Source organism: Aspergillus homomorphus, assembly GCF_003184865.1.
Source record: "Aspergillus homomorphus CBS 101889 unplaced genomic scaffold BO97scaffold_4, whole genome shotgun sequence".
NCBI classification, from domain to species: Eukaryota; Fungi; Ascomycota; class Eurotiomycetes; order Eurotiales; family Aspergillaceae; genus Aspergillus; species Aspergillus homomorphus.
The window spans coordinates 1,156,544-1,171,121 of NW_020291890.1; the positions used below are offsets into that span (position 1 = coordinate 1,156,544).

At 52.3% G+C, this 14,578-nt stretch overlaps 6 protein-coding genes across 6 annotated transcripts; 3 read left to right on the forward strand and 3 right to left on the reverse strand.

The window, feature by feature from the left end:
* Window positions 1–663: 663 nt before the first annotated feature.
* BO97DRAFT_337211 (inositol-pentakisphosphate 2-kinase) lies at window positions 664–1,785 on the reverse strand (the record flags this gene model as incomplete). The annotated part of the gene is made up of 2 exons (XM_025691485.1): window positions 664–867; window positions 925–1,785. 2 exons carry the CDS (start codon window positions 1,783–1,785, stop codon window positions 664–666), a joined length of 1,065 nt encoding a protein of 354 aa, XP_025555279.1.
* Window positions 1,786–3,748: 1,963 nt separating this feature from the next.
* Window positions 3,749–5,033, forward strand: BO97DRAFT_403277 (thiamine-binding protein). Its single transcript, XM_025694701.1, has 4 exons — window positions 3,749–4,166; window positions 4,428–4,533; window positions 4,661–4,763; window positions 4,934–5,033. Exons 1-4 carry the CDS (start codon window positions 3,825–3,827, stop codon window positions 4,998–5,000), a joined length of 618 nt encoding a protein of 205 aa, XP_025555280.1. The 5' UTR covers window positions 3,749–3,824; the 3' UTR covers window positions 5,001–5,033.
* A 122-nt stretch (window positions 5,034–5,155) lies between these two features.
* BO97DRAFT_403280 (uncharacterized protein) lies at window positions 5,156–7,100 on the reverse strand. Its single transcript, XM_025694702.1, has 3 exons — window positions 6,457–7,100; window positions 6,225–6,400; window positions 5,156–6,149 (listed from the first exon to the last, which is right to left on the reverse strand). Exons 1-3 carry the CDS (start codon window positions 6,642–6,644, stop codon window positions 5,383–5,385), a joined length of 1,131 nt encoding a protein of 376 aa, XP_025555281.1. The 5' UTR covers window positions 6,645–7,100; the 3' UTR covers window positions 5,156–5,382.
* A 250-nt stretch (window positions 7,101–7,350) lies between these two features.
* On the forward strand, window positions 7,351–9,762 carry BO97DRAFT_362578 (ferric reductase family protein). The gene is made up of 2 exons (XM_025692468.1): window positions 7,351–7,776; window positions 7,827–9,762. The coding sequence occupies exons 1-2, from the start codon at window positions 7,616–7,618 to the stop codon at window positions 9,745–9,747; spliced, it is 2,082 nt and encodes a 693-aa protein (XP_025555282.1). The 5' UTR covers window positions 7,351–7,615; the 3' UTR covers window positions 9,748–9,762.
* A 462-nt stretch (window positions 9,763–10,224) lies between these two features.
* On the forward strand, window positions 10,225–11,028 carry BO97DRAFT_468217 (uncharacterized protein; the record flags this gene model as incomplete). Its single annotated transcript, XM_025699718.1, has 3 exons — window positions 10,225–10,239; window positions 10,368–10,706; window positions 10,787–11,028. The coding sequence occupies 3 exons, from the start codon at window positions 10,225–10,227 to the stop codon at window positions 10,871–10,873; spliced, it is 441 nt and encodes a 146-aa protein (XP_025555283.1). The 3' UTR covers window positions 10,874–11,028.
* BO97DRAFT_183819 (serine/threonine-protein kinase) lies at window positions 10,856–13,403 on the reverse strand. The gene is made up of 3 exons (XM_025690405.1): window positions 12,632–13,403; window positions 11,255–12,569; window positions 10,856–11,175 (listed from the first exon to the last, which is right to left on the reverse strand). The coding sequence occupies exons 1-3, from the start codon at window positions 13,197–13,199 to the stop codon at window positions 11,088–11,090; spliced, it is 1,971 nt and encodes a 656-aa protein (XP_025555284.1). The 5' UTR covers window positions 13,200–13,403; the 3' UTR covers window positions 10,856–11,087.
* Window positions 13,404–14,578: the final 1,175 nt, after the last annotated feature.

The window sequence follows — 14,578 nt, forward strand, 5'->3', positions numbered from 1 at the left end:
GGCTGATTCAGTTTTACGGTGGTGCCGTCGGAGATATGTTTGTTAGTTTTGAGTCTGTACCTGTTGGTCAGCGTATACACAAATGGCTCGTATAGATAACTTTGTTGAGGCTGGTTGGGTTCGGTTCACGAATGACATCATTTGCCGGAACTCAAATATGTATACTACCGTTTCTCACGATAAGAAGTCTTTTCGGACGACCGCGTTTCTCGAGATTGCTAACCACAACACATGTCTCTTCTAGACACTGGTTTTAGCTGTATCGCTCGATGGTCGCGACTGAATCAAATCTGGGCGGAAAGGAAATTAACATTCGGCTTGAGAGATGCACCGAGTAAACATCTGAGCTATATGAATTGATTCATGATTCCTAATAAATGCTTCATGTTGTACACGAAGAGAAAACCATCAAAAAAGAACACCAATCCCACATTCAGTGAAGACAAAAAGTGATGTAGATGCTGGACAACGAGGCCATTCGTTGAAGTTCTAGACGAGCCGAGATGGGGGGAATGGGCCATTGCAAATACTGCGAAGCCGAGGAGACCAAAGGCATGTAGTTGCACCGTGATATATATCAAGATTCGCATTCCCCAGTCAGTTTCGGCATGATGCTCGCGTGCTTAAATGGGATGGTATTTGACCGAAAGATAAGTGCATAGCTTATATTGACGGCTGAGAATGATTACGTGTGGCCTGCAGGGCACATTCGATCGCGGATCCGCTGTTCCTGGCTCCTGTGTACCAGCCTTCGTCGATCAATCGATGCTCTAAGTCGAGCCAGTACTTCGCCTTTCCTCCGGCACCTGTCTTGAGATCTAGATCGCCAAGGCGTACCTCGATACGACCGGTTTCATCTTTAGGTATCTGCACGGATATTAGCGGACAGGGCAGAGGGGACTGGAACATTGAACAGGAACTCACCCTGATGAACATTGTACAATCACGCAGAGTCATACCAAGAGACTTTTCGATGGAGGTGGCGGAAGGACCATGGAGCCCTACATCACGCATACTCTTCTGATGTGTTAGAAGTCTCTGCATGGTACTGTTCCGATACAGCACTTTTGCCAGCCGGGCCGGGTCCTTGCATCCTTTGATGAATTTGGTCGCCCGAAGCACGTTCTCGAACCTGTCAGTGACCAGATCAAGCGGACAGAACGACGTCTCTTCTGCATTGCCAATCTTGCGCGCCTTGTGATTCTTCATATCGCGGAGTGCGCAGGTCCGACACCGGCGAGAGCTGGCTGGGGCTGACGGGGACTGGACGAGCCATTTGGGCTTTAGCTCTGATAGCGTGGTCCCAGGACTGCCGAATGTGGTCATGTCGGTAATGAGAAGGCCGAATGGTTCGGCTGCAGAGAGATATACGCCTTGTCGCCTTTTCGGGCGCTGCCCACTTCGCTCTGCCGCTAGAAGTTGTTCGTTGCACAGCTGGATCAACCCTCTAGGCAGGCAAACTAGCTCCTGATCGACGAGCTCTTCTGGCTTGAAAAGAGGCCGAATGCATCGATCAAAGTTGCGTGCTATCTCTTGATAAGGTATTCCTGAGCTTGTCTCTTTTCGAAGACGAAGCAGCTTCCCTTTGAGACCGACGGGTATACTATAGCCATCCGTCGCATCAGACGCTGGACCGGAGGATACAGTCACCGGCATATCTTTGTGATTCTGACCCGTGGAATTTCCGCTGGAGACGAGTATTCGGTAGATGACATTGGCTCCTCCTTCGGCAAGATAGATTAGATGGGCCCCTGCCGGGAGCTCGAGCATGTTAGGCTTCGTCATTTGTGGTAGGCTCAACGGATGTGTGGTCATAGATAATGCTCAGATCAGGGAATCATTTCCATATAAGCAGCACCTCGAACCTTCCTACAAGGCAGATCAATATGACAACGAAGAATGAAGGATGTTCGGCAGCCGTAATGTATACAGTCACGTGGTCAATGCAGTGCTTCAGGAAGGGAAAAAGTCCGGAAGGCGCAGGCGACAACTAGTAGCAGTCAAAATTGGAAAGAGACGCAGGCTGCGATGCAAGCAAATGCAGACCTCTCAGAACGGATAAGAAGCCTTCCCAACCCTGCTGAGCGAATGTTCAGTACAGCAGCAAGTCTAACAACGTGGATAGACAGAAGTAGCTGATCTATGGACTAGTGCAATACTCGCTTTTTTCCCGCCTCTCACGTCTTTGTGTCAGTACTGAGCCTCGTTACACCCGGCCAATTGACTTGCAGCTGATGGAGAACAAGCTGCTAAAATTGAGATCTGATCGCTTCAGACCATGCTCATGTGATGGTGCCTTGGAAGTAAGCCTCTGTTCGTTAATTCGTCCGATGATAAATGAGCCCCTCCAAATAGTGACAGGAAACGCCCCCCAACCCGATCCCGTTTAGTGCAAGGGCAACAACTACTTTGTAGATCTAGGACCTGAGCCTTGAGCAGGGATTGGAATCGCCTCAGCCACCGTGGCGCTTTGACTTGCACGTCTGAGGTGAAGCTCTTTCCTCCCCAAGACCTGTAATTCCTTGTTCAGCTAGCCAAGGACGCAGATCTGCTGACACTAGGAGCGACCCGAGCAGAACATCAGTATTGAAGGCGGAAGATAGAAATAACTAGTATCACGGAGACGTTGAACTATCACAGGTCCGGTAAGACTAGCTGAGCGCAGGGCGTCGGGCACATAGACGTGGGTGGTAAACCGTGCCTTGGATGCTGCACAATAACAGGCAACAGGCGGTCAAAGAAGGATAGCAGGGGGTGGTTCGTATCCAGTGGATTGGTCGGCGAAGTCACAGAGTCTGCTAACTTATGCGAGCAATATACCCCAGAGACGGCTAATGTTGATCTATCGGGCTGGGCTAGTGGAGGAGTGGTCGATTGAACGGTCGGACCAACAAGGCTGCGTCACGCCCGGGCGGAGTAGGCAAAACCCACCAGAGTCAGGCAATTAGAGAAGAAAGAAAAGGGTAGGAGGATGATGATGATGCTGAGGAGGTGTAAGTGACTCCACGAAATAAGGACTCGCAAGAATCGAGTAGAAACAGATGAGAAAGCAAGAGACAAGTGAAGGAGGGAGTTGGCGAGGATTTAGAGTCGCAAGGCGAACCGTGGTTCGTTTTTGCAATGAGTGGACCGATTTTCGAGGCATCCATCCATTATCAATTAATTGATTGATTGATGCTGAAGGTGCAACTCACCCTCAATGCATATTGGAGACATCTTGATCTTGTCAAGCCTCAAAAAGCTCCCTCTCCAATCAGCATCTCAACTGAGATGTTTGCTTCGGTTCTTTAGTCTCCTTCCAGCTCCTTTGGAGTCTGTTTTGTCATTTTTGCTTTTTCACCCTCTTCCATCGCCGTCCCTTTCGGCACTGGTATCGGGCCCAGAATAGTTCATTGTAGATTCAACGACATCCATCGTCGAACCCAAACTGATTGATTCCCTCTGCTTCAGCTGGTGGATTATAAAGTCGGGGGGTAGGAAAAGCAGGCAAAGCAATGGAATCGGGACGAGAAATCGTGATAACCCCACAAGCGACTGAAATCGCTAGTCTAGCCATCGAGGCCCAGTAATGGCGCAGAAAATTGTCCGTAGAATCCGACCAGATGAGTTCAATTTGGACAGATCCAGTTGGATGATGCACCGTATGATTTTGGAGGAAGAAGAGATCGTGATGAGTTGTTCACGGCAACTCACAGACCAGTGCATGGGCATTTCGGGAGCAGGAGGTGACTGCCGTCTTATGTACAATGCTCGAATTGGGTAGGTAGATTGTAAACCGACCATTTGATTCCAGAGAATGGCATCACTGGCGGAGGGAGCCAGCGATGGATCATGGATTTCAAGTTGATTGTATGGACAACCAGTCTCGGGTGATTGGGCGGGGAGGTCAAAAACGTGGAAATCTTTTGCCAGTTGCCCCTCCGCTGTTCGGCCCCGCGCTGAGAGAGACAGCACTCATCATCATCAACCACCCCCTTTCAACGAGAGATAAAAAATCCCCGTCCACATCCAACCCCAAACCAGCATATTTCTGGAGATTTCCAAGTCTACAAGGCATACATACGCCCTTCTCTGCGAGTGTACCGGAGCAAATCCACACGAAAATGGATAATATCGCATCCATCCCAACGCCCCCGCACTGCACGGCGGACTTCTGCTTGATTCCCGTAAGTAACAGTTCATCCTCTTTCGCGATCCCTTAGTTTGGCAGCAAGTATCCCGGATACGCAGTCTATCCAGTAAAGTAGTGCTTATCTCCATGCACTGCTCTCATTACATGCCTGAGTCGACGGACGGCCCCGACTGGTTCATGCATCCTATTCCCATTCATCCGTTCATCTATCCCAACCCCACATGGAAATAGCCCGCCAAACCCCAAGCTGCAAGCTCTATTGACTGACGGACTGACGGGCTGGCGGGCTGGACAGATTGGCACCGCGTCTCCATCAGTGTCCGCCCAAATCGCCGACGTCCAGCGCCTGGTCGAAAAATCAGGCCTCAAATTCGTCATGCACTCTGCTGGAACAACCCTTGGTGAGTAGAGAGTGGCCTCCCCCCCCCTTTTCCCCAATCCTATCTTCTCTTTCCGACTCGTGCACATAATGCATCTTGGCTGACTGGAACCCCCCTTTTCTCCTTTCTCTGTGTTGCGGTATAACAGAGGGCCCTTGGGATAAAGTTCATCAAGTCATTGGCCAGGCGCATACCATTCTTCACCAGCAGGGAATTGTGAGGATTCAGACGGATATTCGGGTTGGATCGAGGTAGATACTCCCCACCCCTTTTGTTTCTGTTTTTTGTCATGTCCTCCTTTTACAACGTGCTTTCCTCCCACCTGTCTTGTCGTCTGGTCTTTTGAGAAGGGAACGTTTTCCGAGGTCAAGGCTCACAATCGGGCTTTCACTGGCTAACCAACTCCATCTCGGCGGCGTAGAACCGACAAGGAGCAATCGTTTGAAGATAAGGTCAACAAGGTCAGGTCGTTGCTGGGAAAAGAGTAAATATTGTGGAGTAAGAATATAAGTGGTCGGTCCAATCTTGGATTCAATTTGAAGTACTGCCCTAGCTCTCTGGGCAGATAAGATAGTGATAGACATGGTAGAAGGGTAAACCCATATATATAAGTACAACGATTGCAAGCCGTCAGGATCAACCCAAAAAAAAAAAAAAAAAACGCCGTATCTAGGTCCAGTCGCATGCCAGCCATCGTAAAAGCAAAGGAACGTCATAAGGTTCATCCGAGAATTCCAAGAAATGAGGAAGCGCTAAGCTTGCATTTGCCGATAATGATAATAACGGTAGATATGCTGTTGACTCGAATAAGGTAGAGATCAAGGGATGGGATTTCGAGTTGAACGGAAGAGGTGAAGGAGCGTGACAGGCTTACATGGCGATTCCACCGCCCAGCAAGCTGCCCCAGTCCCCGCCAGCCCAAATCCACTCGCCCATACTGGGGTTTGCTCCATCCATTGCTTTCTGAACCACTTCGACCAGTCCCTTGAACACATTTGAGTATGTGGAGGCGGAGCTCGTTTGAGTGGTCGACGTGAGGTTGGCGCGGCCGGTCGCGTCGGTGACATTGTTCAGGCTGTCTACAGTCGTGATCGCGGGGCCCTTGTTGAAGAAGTCCACCAGGATGAAAGTCGGCTGGCGGCCGTTGTAGGCACTCTTACACTTCTTCGCAGCGTCACCGAGGTTGCCTGTACCGCCGGATGGGGCGTTAGTCGTGTCCACATAGCTAACATTTGGGTACTCGATGTCAAGGATCGTTGTCTGGTAAAGAAAATGGTTCATGAACGGTAGCCGATTGGACGAAAGAGCAGCGGACAAGTCGTTCTTGACGGTCGATGGACGATCGGGCGTGCAAGAGAAATTCGAGGCCGTGGTCACATCGTAAGGGTTCTCCCAGAGATAGGTGAATTCGTCCATAAGGTATGGTGCCACCGTGTTGTTTGAGGCGCTTAGCGATGCGACAAATGATATCAATCGAGTGCCGTCGTCGATGAGCTCCTGTAGTGTTGGCCACGAGCTGGGTGCAGAGGTCTGCGAGGTAGGAGTGTAGGTATAGTTCCCAATGCCGGCTGTCTCATACTCCGAATGGAGATCGGACGCTGTTGCATCGTCCGAGTTGACCAACAGGACGGTTACCACTATGACGCAGGGTGTATCAGCTGTCTTGCCCTCCTTGGCTACACTTTGAATAGTTTGGAAGTCATCGAGCGTACCGTCGTTCGGGTTGGAGTCTAGCCATGTTTTGATCTCCGATAGCCATGTGCTTAGCTTGCCTGCATCTAGATAGTCACAGCTGGTATGGCACAAATGCCACTCCGAATTCGACTTGTGGACTTGCGCCGACACGAGACGCACACCAGCCTCAAGTTGTAGTGTAGTATTGTAGTACCTGCGGGTCTGTCAGTGAGCTACAAGCTTATCGGGTGTGGCGCTGTATCAACTAACTGGTCTCCAAAGGTAGAGTAATCCGTGGATCCATCGCGGAGGAATGGACTATCATGTGCACCTAGATGAGTAATCGCACCGTAGGATTTGGAGCACAGAGACGGAGAGTTGTTGCAGGCTGTCTGCCGGGAATGCAGAGCTTTTGCAGCTGCCAAAGAAGCGAGAGTCAGAAGCCCCAACCCTCGCATTGTGAGTGTGCAGACTGTACTGCAAGTTGGAGACCACCCTCAGAGTGATATGGTATGTGGTTGTAAAGGGAAGATATGCAGAAGAGCGTTGCAGTATGTCTAGGCAAAGAGGTAGGGAGAAAGGCAGCAAAGGTTATGGAATTGCTGTGTCTTGTAGGACGATGATAAGTAAAGTAGTAAAAGCGGATTATTGACAGGCACGGAACGGTCACAATCTGATGCCAAAGATGACGGTGGGTATAGGGATAATGCAGCGGGAAGATTAATGACCCCACTTGCGAAATCAATAAGAGAGATTTTGCATGTATTTATCGATTGACTGAAGTGCAAATATGAGCTAAGACAGGGGGAATGAAAGGGAGAGGGGAAAGAAAGAAGTGGTAAGTAAACGAGAGCTCAATGTCTCAACCACAGCAACAACCGCACGGTTAAGAGAGTTAGAATCTTGCGTTGATCTGCTTGTTGACAGTGGGCCAGAAGTTTTAGGCAGACCATACAGCTGGAGATGCTGGAGATGGCCGCGTTGTTGCCCCCCCTATTCTTAGAACAACACAACCCGTCTTGCTCCGCCCCGATCGGACGCGCCAGCTTCTTTGTTGTTTGTCTAATTTGCTTGGTTTGACTGGTTTCTCTGGTTTGTCTGGTTGTTGCGATGCGCCGGTTCCATTAGTCATAATCCCCTCACTCCCCACCACGCATTTTATTACAAGTTCCAACAACTCATGTCGTTTACTTACTTACTTTGTGATGCTGCACATACTCCCAAATGGTATGGAAGGCTTAACACCTGATAACTCCTTCGGTTGATGTTACTGTTGTGTGATGCGGTGTTGCCTTTGAGCGAGATGTTTTGAAACTCCGGCCCTCTTCTCGTGTATATACATTGTCTTCCGCTGTCTCTCGCCGCATTCCGCAGGGATAGTATCGTTTATTCGTCTTCTCAGAATCGACTTCCGCTGCCCACCGCCAAGATGGATATGGACATGGATATGTCGGGCATGGGCCACATGTCTATGGGAAATGGCGTGCCTGGTCTGTTCTACCTCCAGAAAATGTACTGGGCAGTCATAGGTAGTGCTGTCGCCGCGGGTACCGTTGTGAACCTGCTCAATCGCTACCTTGCCTATCAAAGGTAGGTGATCTTTCTTGCTGCTTGAGCTTCTAGAGTGCTCACGCGTGCAGACTTCGGGACACTTCCCTCACTCCTTCCAAGCCCAAGTCGCTGTTCTTCAACACGTATGCCACCCTCACGGCAGTTGTCCGCGAGTCCAGCTATGCGACGCTGCCTCCGCTATCAATTCGCAGCCACACCTTTCATTTCGCGCCACTGGGCCCAGTGGCCGTCATCCTAGCTAACCTTGTTGTCGTGCTGGTCTTTTGCTTCTACAAGCTGGACACAACCGACCAATGGAGCTGGGAGAACGTGGGCTACCGGACCGGGTTCGTCGCCATCGCACAGTTGCCTCTGATCTTCCTGCTAGCCGGGAGACAGAATCTTATCGGAGCCCTGGTAGGCATGAGCTATGAACGCTTGAACTGGTACCATCGGTGGGTGGCTCGAACGCTATGGCTGACGGCCACCATCCACATGGCATTCTGGTTCCGTGACTGGGGTCGGTACAACTATATCACATACGAAATCAAGAACTACCCCTTGGTTGCACGGGGTCTAGCCGCATGGGTCATTTTGACCTGGATTGTGGTCACCTCCGCGGCGCCGATCCGTAGGTTCGGATATGAGTTCTTTGTCCTGCAACACCTTGTCACGTTTGTTGGGTTCATCGCGGCCGTCTGGCTGCACGCCCCAGCGGAGGTCAAGGTCTGGATCTGGATTTCGATTGGGTTCCTCGTTTTCGATCGAGTGGCGCGCTATCTCTGGGCTACGTACATCAATATGTCTATCTTCCATCGTTCGAGATCCTCGAAACACGCACTCTGGGCCAACCAGGCGACTTTCACCCCTCTGCCGGGGAATGTCACCCGCGTCACGATCGAAAATCCGGGTGTCAGTTGGAAGCCGGGCCAACATGTGTTTCTCACATGCCATTCGATTGCCCCCTTACAGAGCCATCCATTCACGATCGCCTCCATCCCCGAAGACAACAAGCTCGAAATCTTCGTACGCGCCGAGAAAGGTGGAACCCGGCGTTTCTTCCGTTACGCGTCCAAACGCCACGATGTGCTCGGATCCGGGGAAGTTGCATCATCAAAACAGACGCGGACGGTGTTTCTCGAAGGTCCCTACGGTCAGATGAGGCCGCTCCAGCAGTTCGACAGCGTGGTCATGCTAGCGGGCGGAATGGGTGTGACATATACCATGCCATGTCTGCGGAGCATCGTGGCCAAATGGAAGATAGATTGCGCACAGAGCGGGCCATCAGCCAAGCGCCTCGCGGCAACCAAACGCATCCGCTTCGTCTGGGTGGTCAAATCGCGGACCCAGCTCAGCTGGTTCGAGAGCCAGCTGCAGTCCGTGCTGGCAGACGCGGCCGAATGCCAACGCGCCAATCCCGATATCATCCGGGAGATCGAGCTGAGCATCTACATCACCTGCGACGAGAAGCTCGAGCAGCCGGCTGGGACGCAGGCCACTCTGTGCGCCCAGACACCCTCCACCGTCGTAGCCCAGTCCAGGGCGTCAATCGAAACGACGGACGAGAAACGCACCGAGAAGCTCGTCGAAAAGGACGACATTTCCATCCGGGAGACTGGTTGTCAACCAGGCGGAGGCTGCTGCTGCACCGCAACCATCGAGGATGAAGACGTGACCTGCACGAACAAGTGTACCTGCTCCGGACATGCGGGAACCGCTACTGCATCATCCGGCTCCGAGAAAGCCGCGGAGAAGCCAGCATCAGCAGATAAAAAGCCCACATTCCAAGCCCACCCGCTGATGGTATTGTCTGGTCGCCCCCAGACCCGCAACATTATCCGCAAGGTGCTCGAACGAGCCGAGGGTGAGAGCGCGGTGGTCGTCTGCGGGCCGCAGGGCCTGGCGGACGATACGCGCCGCAGCGTGGTGTCACTGAGCGATGAGCGGGCGGTGCACAAGGGTACTGGAGCGCAGGGGATATACCTGCATATCGAGCAGTTCGGGTGGTAGTATATTAGCAACGACTGCTGTACATATGATTAACGAGTAGATACATACCACGATTGATTTGAAGTCTAGCTCGTAGACTTCCTTGGATAGAGTCGTAGGGTATAACGAGGTGAGGCATGAGGCACAAACACAATTCGACAAGCATTCATCAAGTCGAACTTCTATCCATGATTAGCAAGAGTACCTACCCACCTAGAACAGCCATCCAAAAAAAGTTGCAGTGCTGTGAAGCAATCCCCAATCAATCCCGCGGATGACAGTGAGCAGCTAGCCCATGACGTAATCACCACCACTACCACCAACCACCAAACCCAAAGCAGAGCCCGACACCAACCGCAACGCATCACTCACACCCCTTCCTCAACTACCACAACACAGCATCGAAACACCTCAATCAACCAACAATCCGACTCTCAATCCCACTCCCACTTCAATCCTTCCCTCGCCCATCAAGAAAAGAACACCAAAACCATCAAAATGGTCTTCCGCTTCGTACGTCCATCCACCCCATCCCCAAGCCCAGTTTAACCCCCAGCCCCAAGCACCCCCTAATCTCTCCCCCAAACCGTCCCCAAACCACCCCCAAACCACCCCCGAACCAATAATTAACCAAAAGAAAGGCCAAAACCCTCGATCCAATAACCCTCTTCCACGCACCAAGCTCAAAAGCCAGCCAAAACGCCCTCAAGACCCTGCAACGGGCAGCGACGATAGCGGAGTCGGATGCGGCGCCGGCGGGCGGACGCGGGGAATTCCAACTGGAGGTGACGACGGCGCCGCCGACGGCGGACCAGCTGCGGAATATCCTGGACTACGTGACGGGGAACCCGGCGGGGGCGGGGGCGGTGGATCGGGGGGCGAGATACGCGGTGGGTGAGGTGGTGCGCGGGGCGCGGGATGCGGAGGACGCAATCCGAAAATTCAAGGGGGACCCGGAGGGGAGTTTTGCTAGGCCTGTTGTATGTTTACCCCTTTTTCTTTCTGGTGGGAGGAGGGGGGATGGGGAAAAGATTATGCTAACTTGTTGCTTTTGTTCTAGACGGTCGATTGGACGAATGGACAGGCGGTCGTTGGGGATAATGAGTCGGAGATCCTGAAGATGGTGCAGCAGTTGAATGAGAATTGATTGTCCCCGGATCAGCATGGGAGGACAACACGATAATACCTCAAGCTCATGCACATTCATGTATTCTACGATACGCTGTATCATACACTCTTCGCCCCTCCTCTGGCAAATACCCGTCATGCCATAGCCATTAGAATATCATATCATACGCGCTCAAACGAACCCAAATCCGAGACCCAGCTCGTGCTAGAATGACACCATGCAACCGAAAAGACTAGAACATCGTGCCGAAGCTGCCATCCGTTGCGATCGGCTTGCGCGGAGAACTTCGTCCCATGCCGTCCATGGCAGGTTTGCGGTGTCTATCATCGTCAGTATGGCGGAAGAAGAAAGGAAAGAAAAGAAAAGGAAAAGGAAAACCAAAATGAAAGGAGCACCCACCGGAATGTAAATCCGACAAACAGTCCCTTGCCCATCTTCTCGTCCCGTTCCGCCATCTCCTCCAGCGCTCGTTGCTTGTCGTGGACTTCCTTATACTTGGCCATATCGGCTTCGTTGGTGAAGTCGTCGAAGTAGCCCGCGTCCGTCTCCGAATCCAGCTCGGGCACAAACGGCGCACGCTGCTCCCGCAGGCGGTCAAAGTCAACCTCGCTGAAGTAGTCGTGGGAATGGATCTCTTGGATGTTCTTGAACCGTCGGTCCTTGGCGGCCACGAGCTTGGTGATCAGGTCCCATGTCCGGCGCGACAGGAAGTAGTTCGGATCCTCATAGACGGGCTTGCGCAACACCTTCTGCCAGTTCTTCAGGTTCTGCCAAGTCTCGTCGACCGTCGCGCCCGCAAACGGTGGATAGCCCGCCAGTGCTTCGAACAGCATACACCCTAAGCTCCAGTAATCCACCGTAAAGTCGTATTCCTCGCCCTTCAGCACTTCGGGCGCCATGTAATCTGGCGACCCAACAATCGACTTGGCATAGTTCACCTGGCGCTCACGGAGCGACCGATAGCCTTGACGACGCTCTGTCACCGTGCGCTGTTCCATGGGACGTCCAAACGGCACTGGAGTGTTGCCTACCTCCTCAAGCTTCACCCGCATAGACTCGATCTTGCCTGGATTCAGCATACCGGCTGCCAGGCCGAAGTCGGTCAGCTTCACGTGACCGGTCGAATCAATCAGGAAGTTTTCTGGTTTCAGATCTCGGTGAATATATCCCAAAGCATGGAGCGCATCGATACAACTGAACATCTCCGCGATGTAGAAGCGAGCATGACGGTTGTGCAGCACCCCAGTGTTATTCAGCAGCGTGCGGAAGTCACCACCCGGTACATATTCCATCGCCAGGTAAATCTGATCTTCATCTTGAAAAGCGTAGAGCAGCTTCACTAGCCACTCGCTCTTGGCTGCGGTCAAAATATCGCGCTCCGTAAGGATGTGACGGATTTCGTCCAGCTTGAAGAGTAGCTTCTTGCTCATGACCTTCAATGCGCACACCTCCCGCGTATCCTTCTTCTGTGCCAAGTAAACCTGTCCATAACCTCCTTGTCCGACCTGGGTCAATATTTGGAAATCATGCTGGCGAAGTCTGGTTCGGCGCTTGCGAAGGTGGGCCCGCTCCCGACCCAAGTATTTCATGAGTGCGGGTTCGTATTCCTCCATGGACGTCAGGGGTGGTTCCGGATAGGCGGCGCGAAACTGCGAGTAGCGATTCTGCCGGTTGTGGACATAACTCAACAAGTCGAAATAATGATCGAGGAAATCTACGCAGTCAGTACGATGCATGGGGAAGCTTCAGATACACGACGATTGAAGGGATGCCTACAGAGCTGGGTGACGTTGACCAGGCGCTTGACACGGGGATTTTGGAGCTTCTCCAGTTCCTCCGGGGTCAGACCCCGCATGGGGACCTGTCGCCGCTGGATGCTCTCCAGATCACGGGTCTGATATGGTTCATTTCGGGATATCGCGGCGGCGGCAGGGTTCGGACCCAAATCTTTGGCAAATCGGGTAGAGTTCGGCGGCGTGTTCTCTTTGTTGGATCTGCGCGTAGGGCTCGCTGGCGGTTGTCGGATGACGCTTTCGTTGAAATCCTCCCCCGCCCGGGGCGGCGAAAACATCGGATGATTGTAGTGGTTATGTGTGTTTTTGGCCGGAGAGGTGGGGTTTAGCTTCAGCGCTTTTTCGAATACATTAGGCAGATCGATTGCGCCGGGGGGCAGGCGGTTTTTGCTGGGACTTCCCTGAGGCGTCTGGACAGGGCTGGTGAAAGCAGTCTCGGCCGGCGTCGCAGGACGATCCAGCAGTTCGTTGCCGGCACGTGTGTGAAGGAGAGGAGGCGGGTTGGGCAGGCGGAAACCGGACCGGTCACTTGTGTCAAGATTGAGAGCCATGATGAGGGGCGCAAGAGCAGAAGCTCAGGGACAAAACGGGCGCAATCAGCTATAGCAATAGAGTGGACCTGGGTAAGTTGCCCGAAGTGTGATTCCGCCGACCGGGACAGCTGGTGACAAGTCCACAAGTGTCGGAGAAATGTAAACCGGGGATTTAGGAGAATTCCCAACCACACGAGGGAACCAGGCGCAAGTTAAGTCACAGCCAGAAGAGCGCTAGAAGGGGGGAAGTTCAAAACAGGGAAAAGAAAAAGCAGAAGTCAGGTTGTAGGAGCAACGAAGCGCCACGAGATCGGACAATTCGAATCGCTCCTGTTGGGTACGAAGGGAGGACGCGAGGACGCGAGGACGCGCGAAAAGCGATCAGTCACTCGATGTAATAATAGAGCTTCTTATTATGGTCTTTGCGTTAGAGCCAGCTGGCGCGAGCTGGGACTGTGCGCAAACCTGGTGTGTGCAATGGAAGTTGATGGAGAAAGACACCGAGGTCGGAGAAAATGGACGAGGAAGAAAGGGAGGGACTAGAAGAGAAGAGGCACTGAGGGTGTTGAAGTACCTTACGACGACGATGATGCCTTCTTTTTTTTTTTTTTTTACCGTTTCTAACCCTTGAGGTAATAGCAGCAAGAACCAAAAGAGCAAGAGCAAGAGCAAGAGCAGCCTGTAAGCAATTAATTCCCCGCCGACAAGACCGACAGGAACAGCAAGCAGCAAGAGCAGCAGCAGCAGCAGTTGAGCCAGCCACACACAACTTAGTACCACCTGCCTTGTCTGGACTCGTCCTTCTCCTCCCGATCCTCTTTCTCTGCTTCCACTTTCTTTTTCTTACTCTCATCTCCTCCACTCCGTGCCCATCAGCCAACGAGAGTTGCCCGATGGCTTCAGTACCCCTCGAAGGAGCTGGCGGTTGCCCCGCCAACTCCCTTGTTCCGATCTTCATTAGCATTGCGATATTGCACAGCAATCTATGCCAGGGCCGACTCGAGCTAATCTTGTTCCTGGCTACATGATTGGTGAGTTCGTGAGGCTGAGGAGGTGTACCGAGCAGATACCAGATCCCTCATGGATCCCAAGTCCCGTCGACTTTCAGCTGGCATTTCAATGGGTCAATTGCTATCTAACCCGATCGACCGCGATCCATGGGTCCGATCGGACGGTGACAGCGTAAAGTGAGTGAAAAAATAGCACTGATAGGCTCCCTCCCATTCTCCTTGCTACTCGTGTTGTGCCGCGATTTCACCGGGATTCAACAATCAGATTATTGACAACAAGTAACGAGAGAGAGAGAGAGATAGTCTAATTACTGTACTTCGCATCCGAGACCGAGATGAGCTAGACCAACAGCTTCCTCTCCACCTCCCCCAAACATCGTGCCTATC

Excerpts from the sequence above, each read along its gene's own strand:
- BO97DRAFT_403277 (XM_025694701.1), top strand. The coding sequence starts at position 3,825 with ATGGATCATGGATTTCAAGTTGATTGTATGGACAACCAGTCTCGGGTG. Across the intron at positions 4,534-4,660 it reads CTCTGCTGGAACAACCCTTG|AGGGCCCTTGGGATAAAGTT; the intron begins GTGAGTAGAGAG and ends GCGGTATAACAG. Across the intron at positions 4,764-4,933 it reads GATATTCGGGTTGGATCGAG|AACCGACAAGGAGCAATCGT; the intron begins GTAGATACTCCC and ends TCGGCGGCGTAG.
- BO97DRAFT_403280 (XM_025694702.1), bottom strand. The coding sequence starts at position 6,644 with ATGCGAGGGTTGGGGCTTCTGACTCTCGCTTCTTTGGCAGCTGCAAAA. Across the intron at positions 6,401-6,456 it reads TACTCTACCTTTGGAGACCA|GTACTACAATACTACACTAC; the intron begins GTTAGTTGATAC and ends ACAGACCCGCAG. Across the intron at positions 6,150-6,224 it reads AGACTCCAACCCGAACGACG|TGGTAACCGTCCTGTTGGTC; the intron begins GTACGCTCGATG and ends CCTGCGTCATAG.
- BO97DRAFT_362578 (XM_025692468.1), top strand. The coding sequence starts at position 7,616 with ATGGATATGGACATGGATATGTCGGGCATGGGCCACATGTCTATGGGA. Across the intron at positions 7,777-7,826 it reads CGCTACCTTGCCTATCAAAG|ACTTCGGGACACTTCCCTCA; the intron begins GTAGGTGATCTT and ends TCACGCGTGCAG.
- BO97DRAFT_183819 (XM_025690405.1), bottom strand. The coding sequence starts at position 13,199 with ATGGCTCTCAATCTTGACACAAGTGACCGGTCCGGTTTCCGCCTGCCC. Across the intron at positions 12,570-12,631 it reads GGTCAACGTCACCCAGCTCT|ATTTCCTCGATCATTATTTC; the intron begins GTAGGCATCCCT and ends CTGACTGCGTAG. Across the intron at positions 11,176-11,254 it reads TTTGTCGGATTTACATTCCG|ACACCGCAAACCTGCCATGG; the intron begins GTGGGTGCTCCT and ends TGACGATGATAG.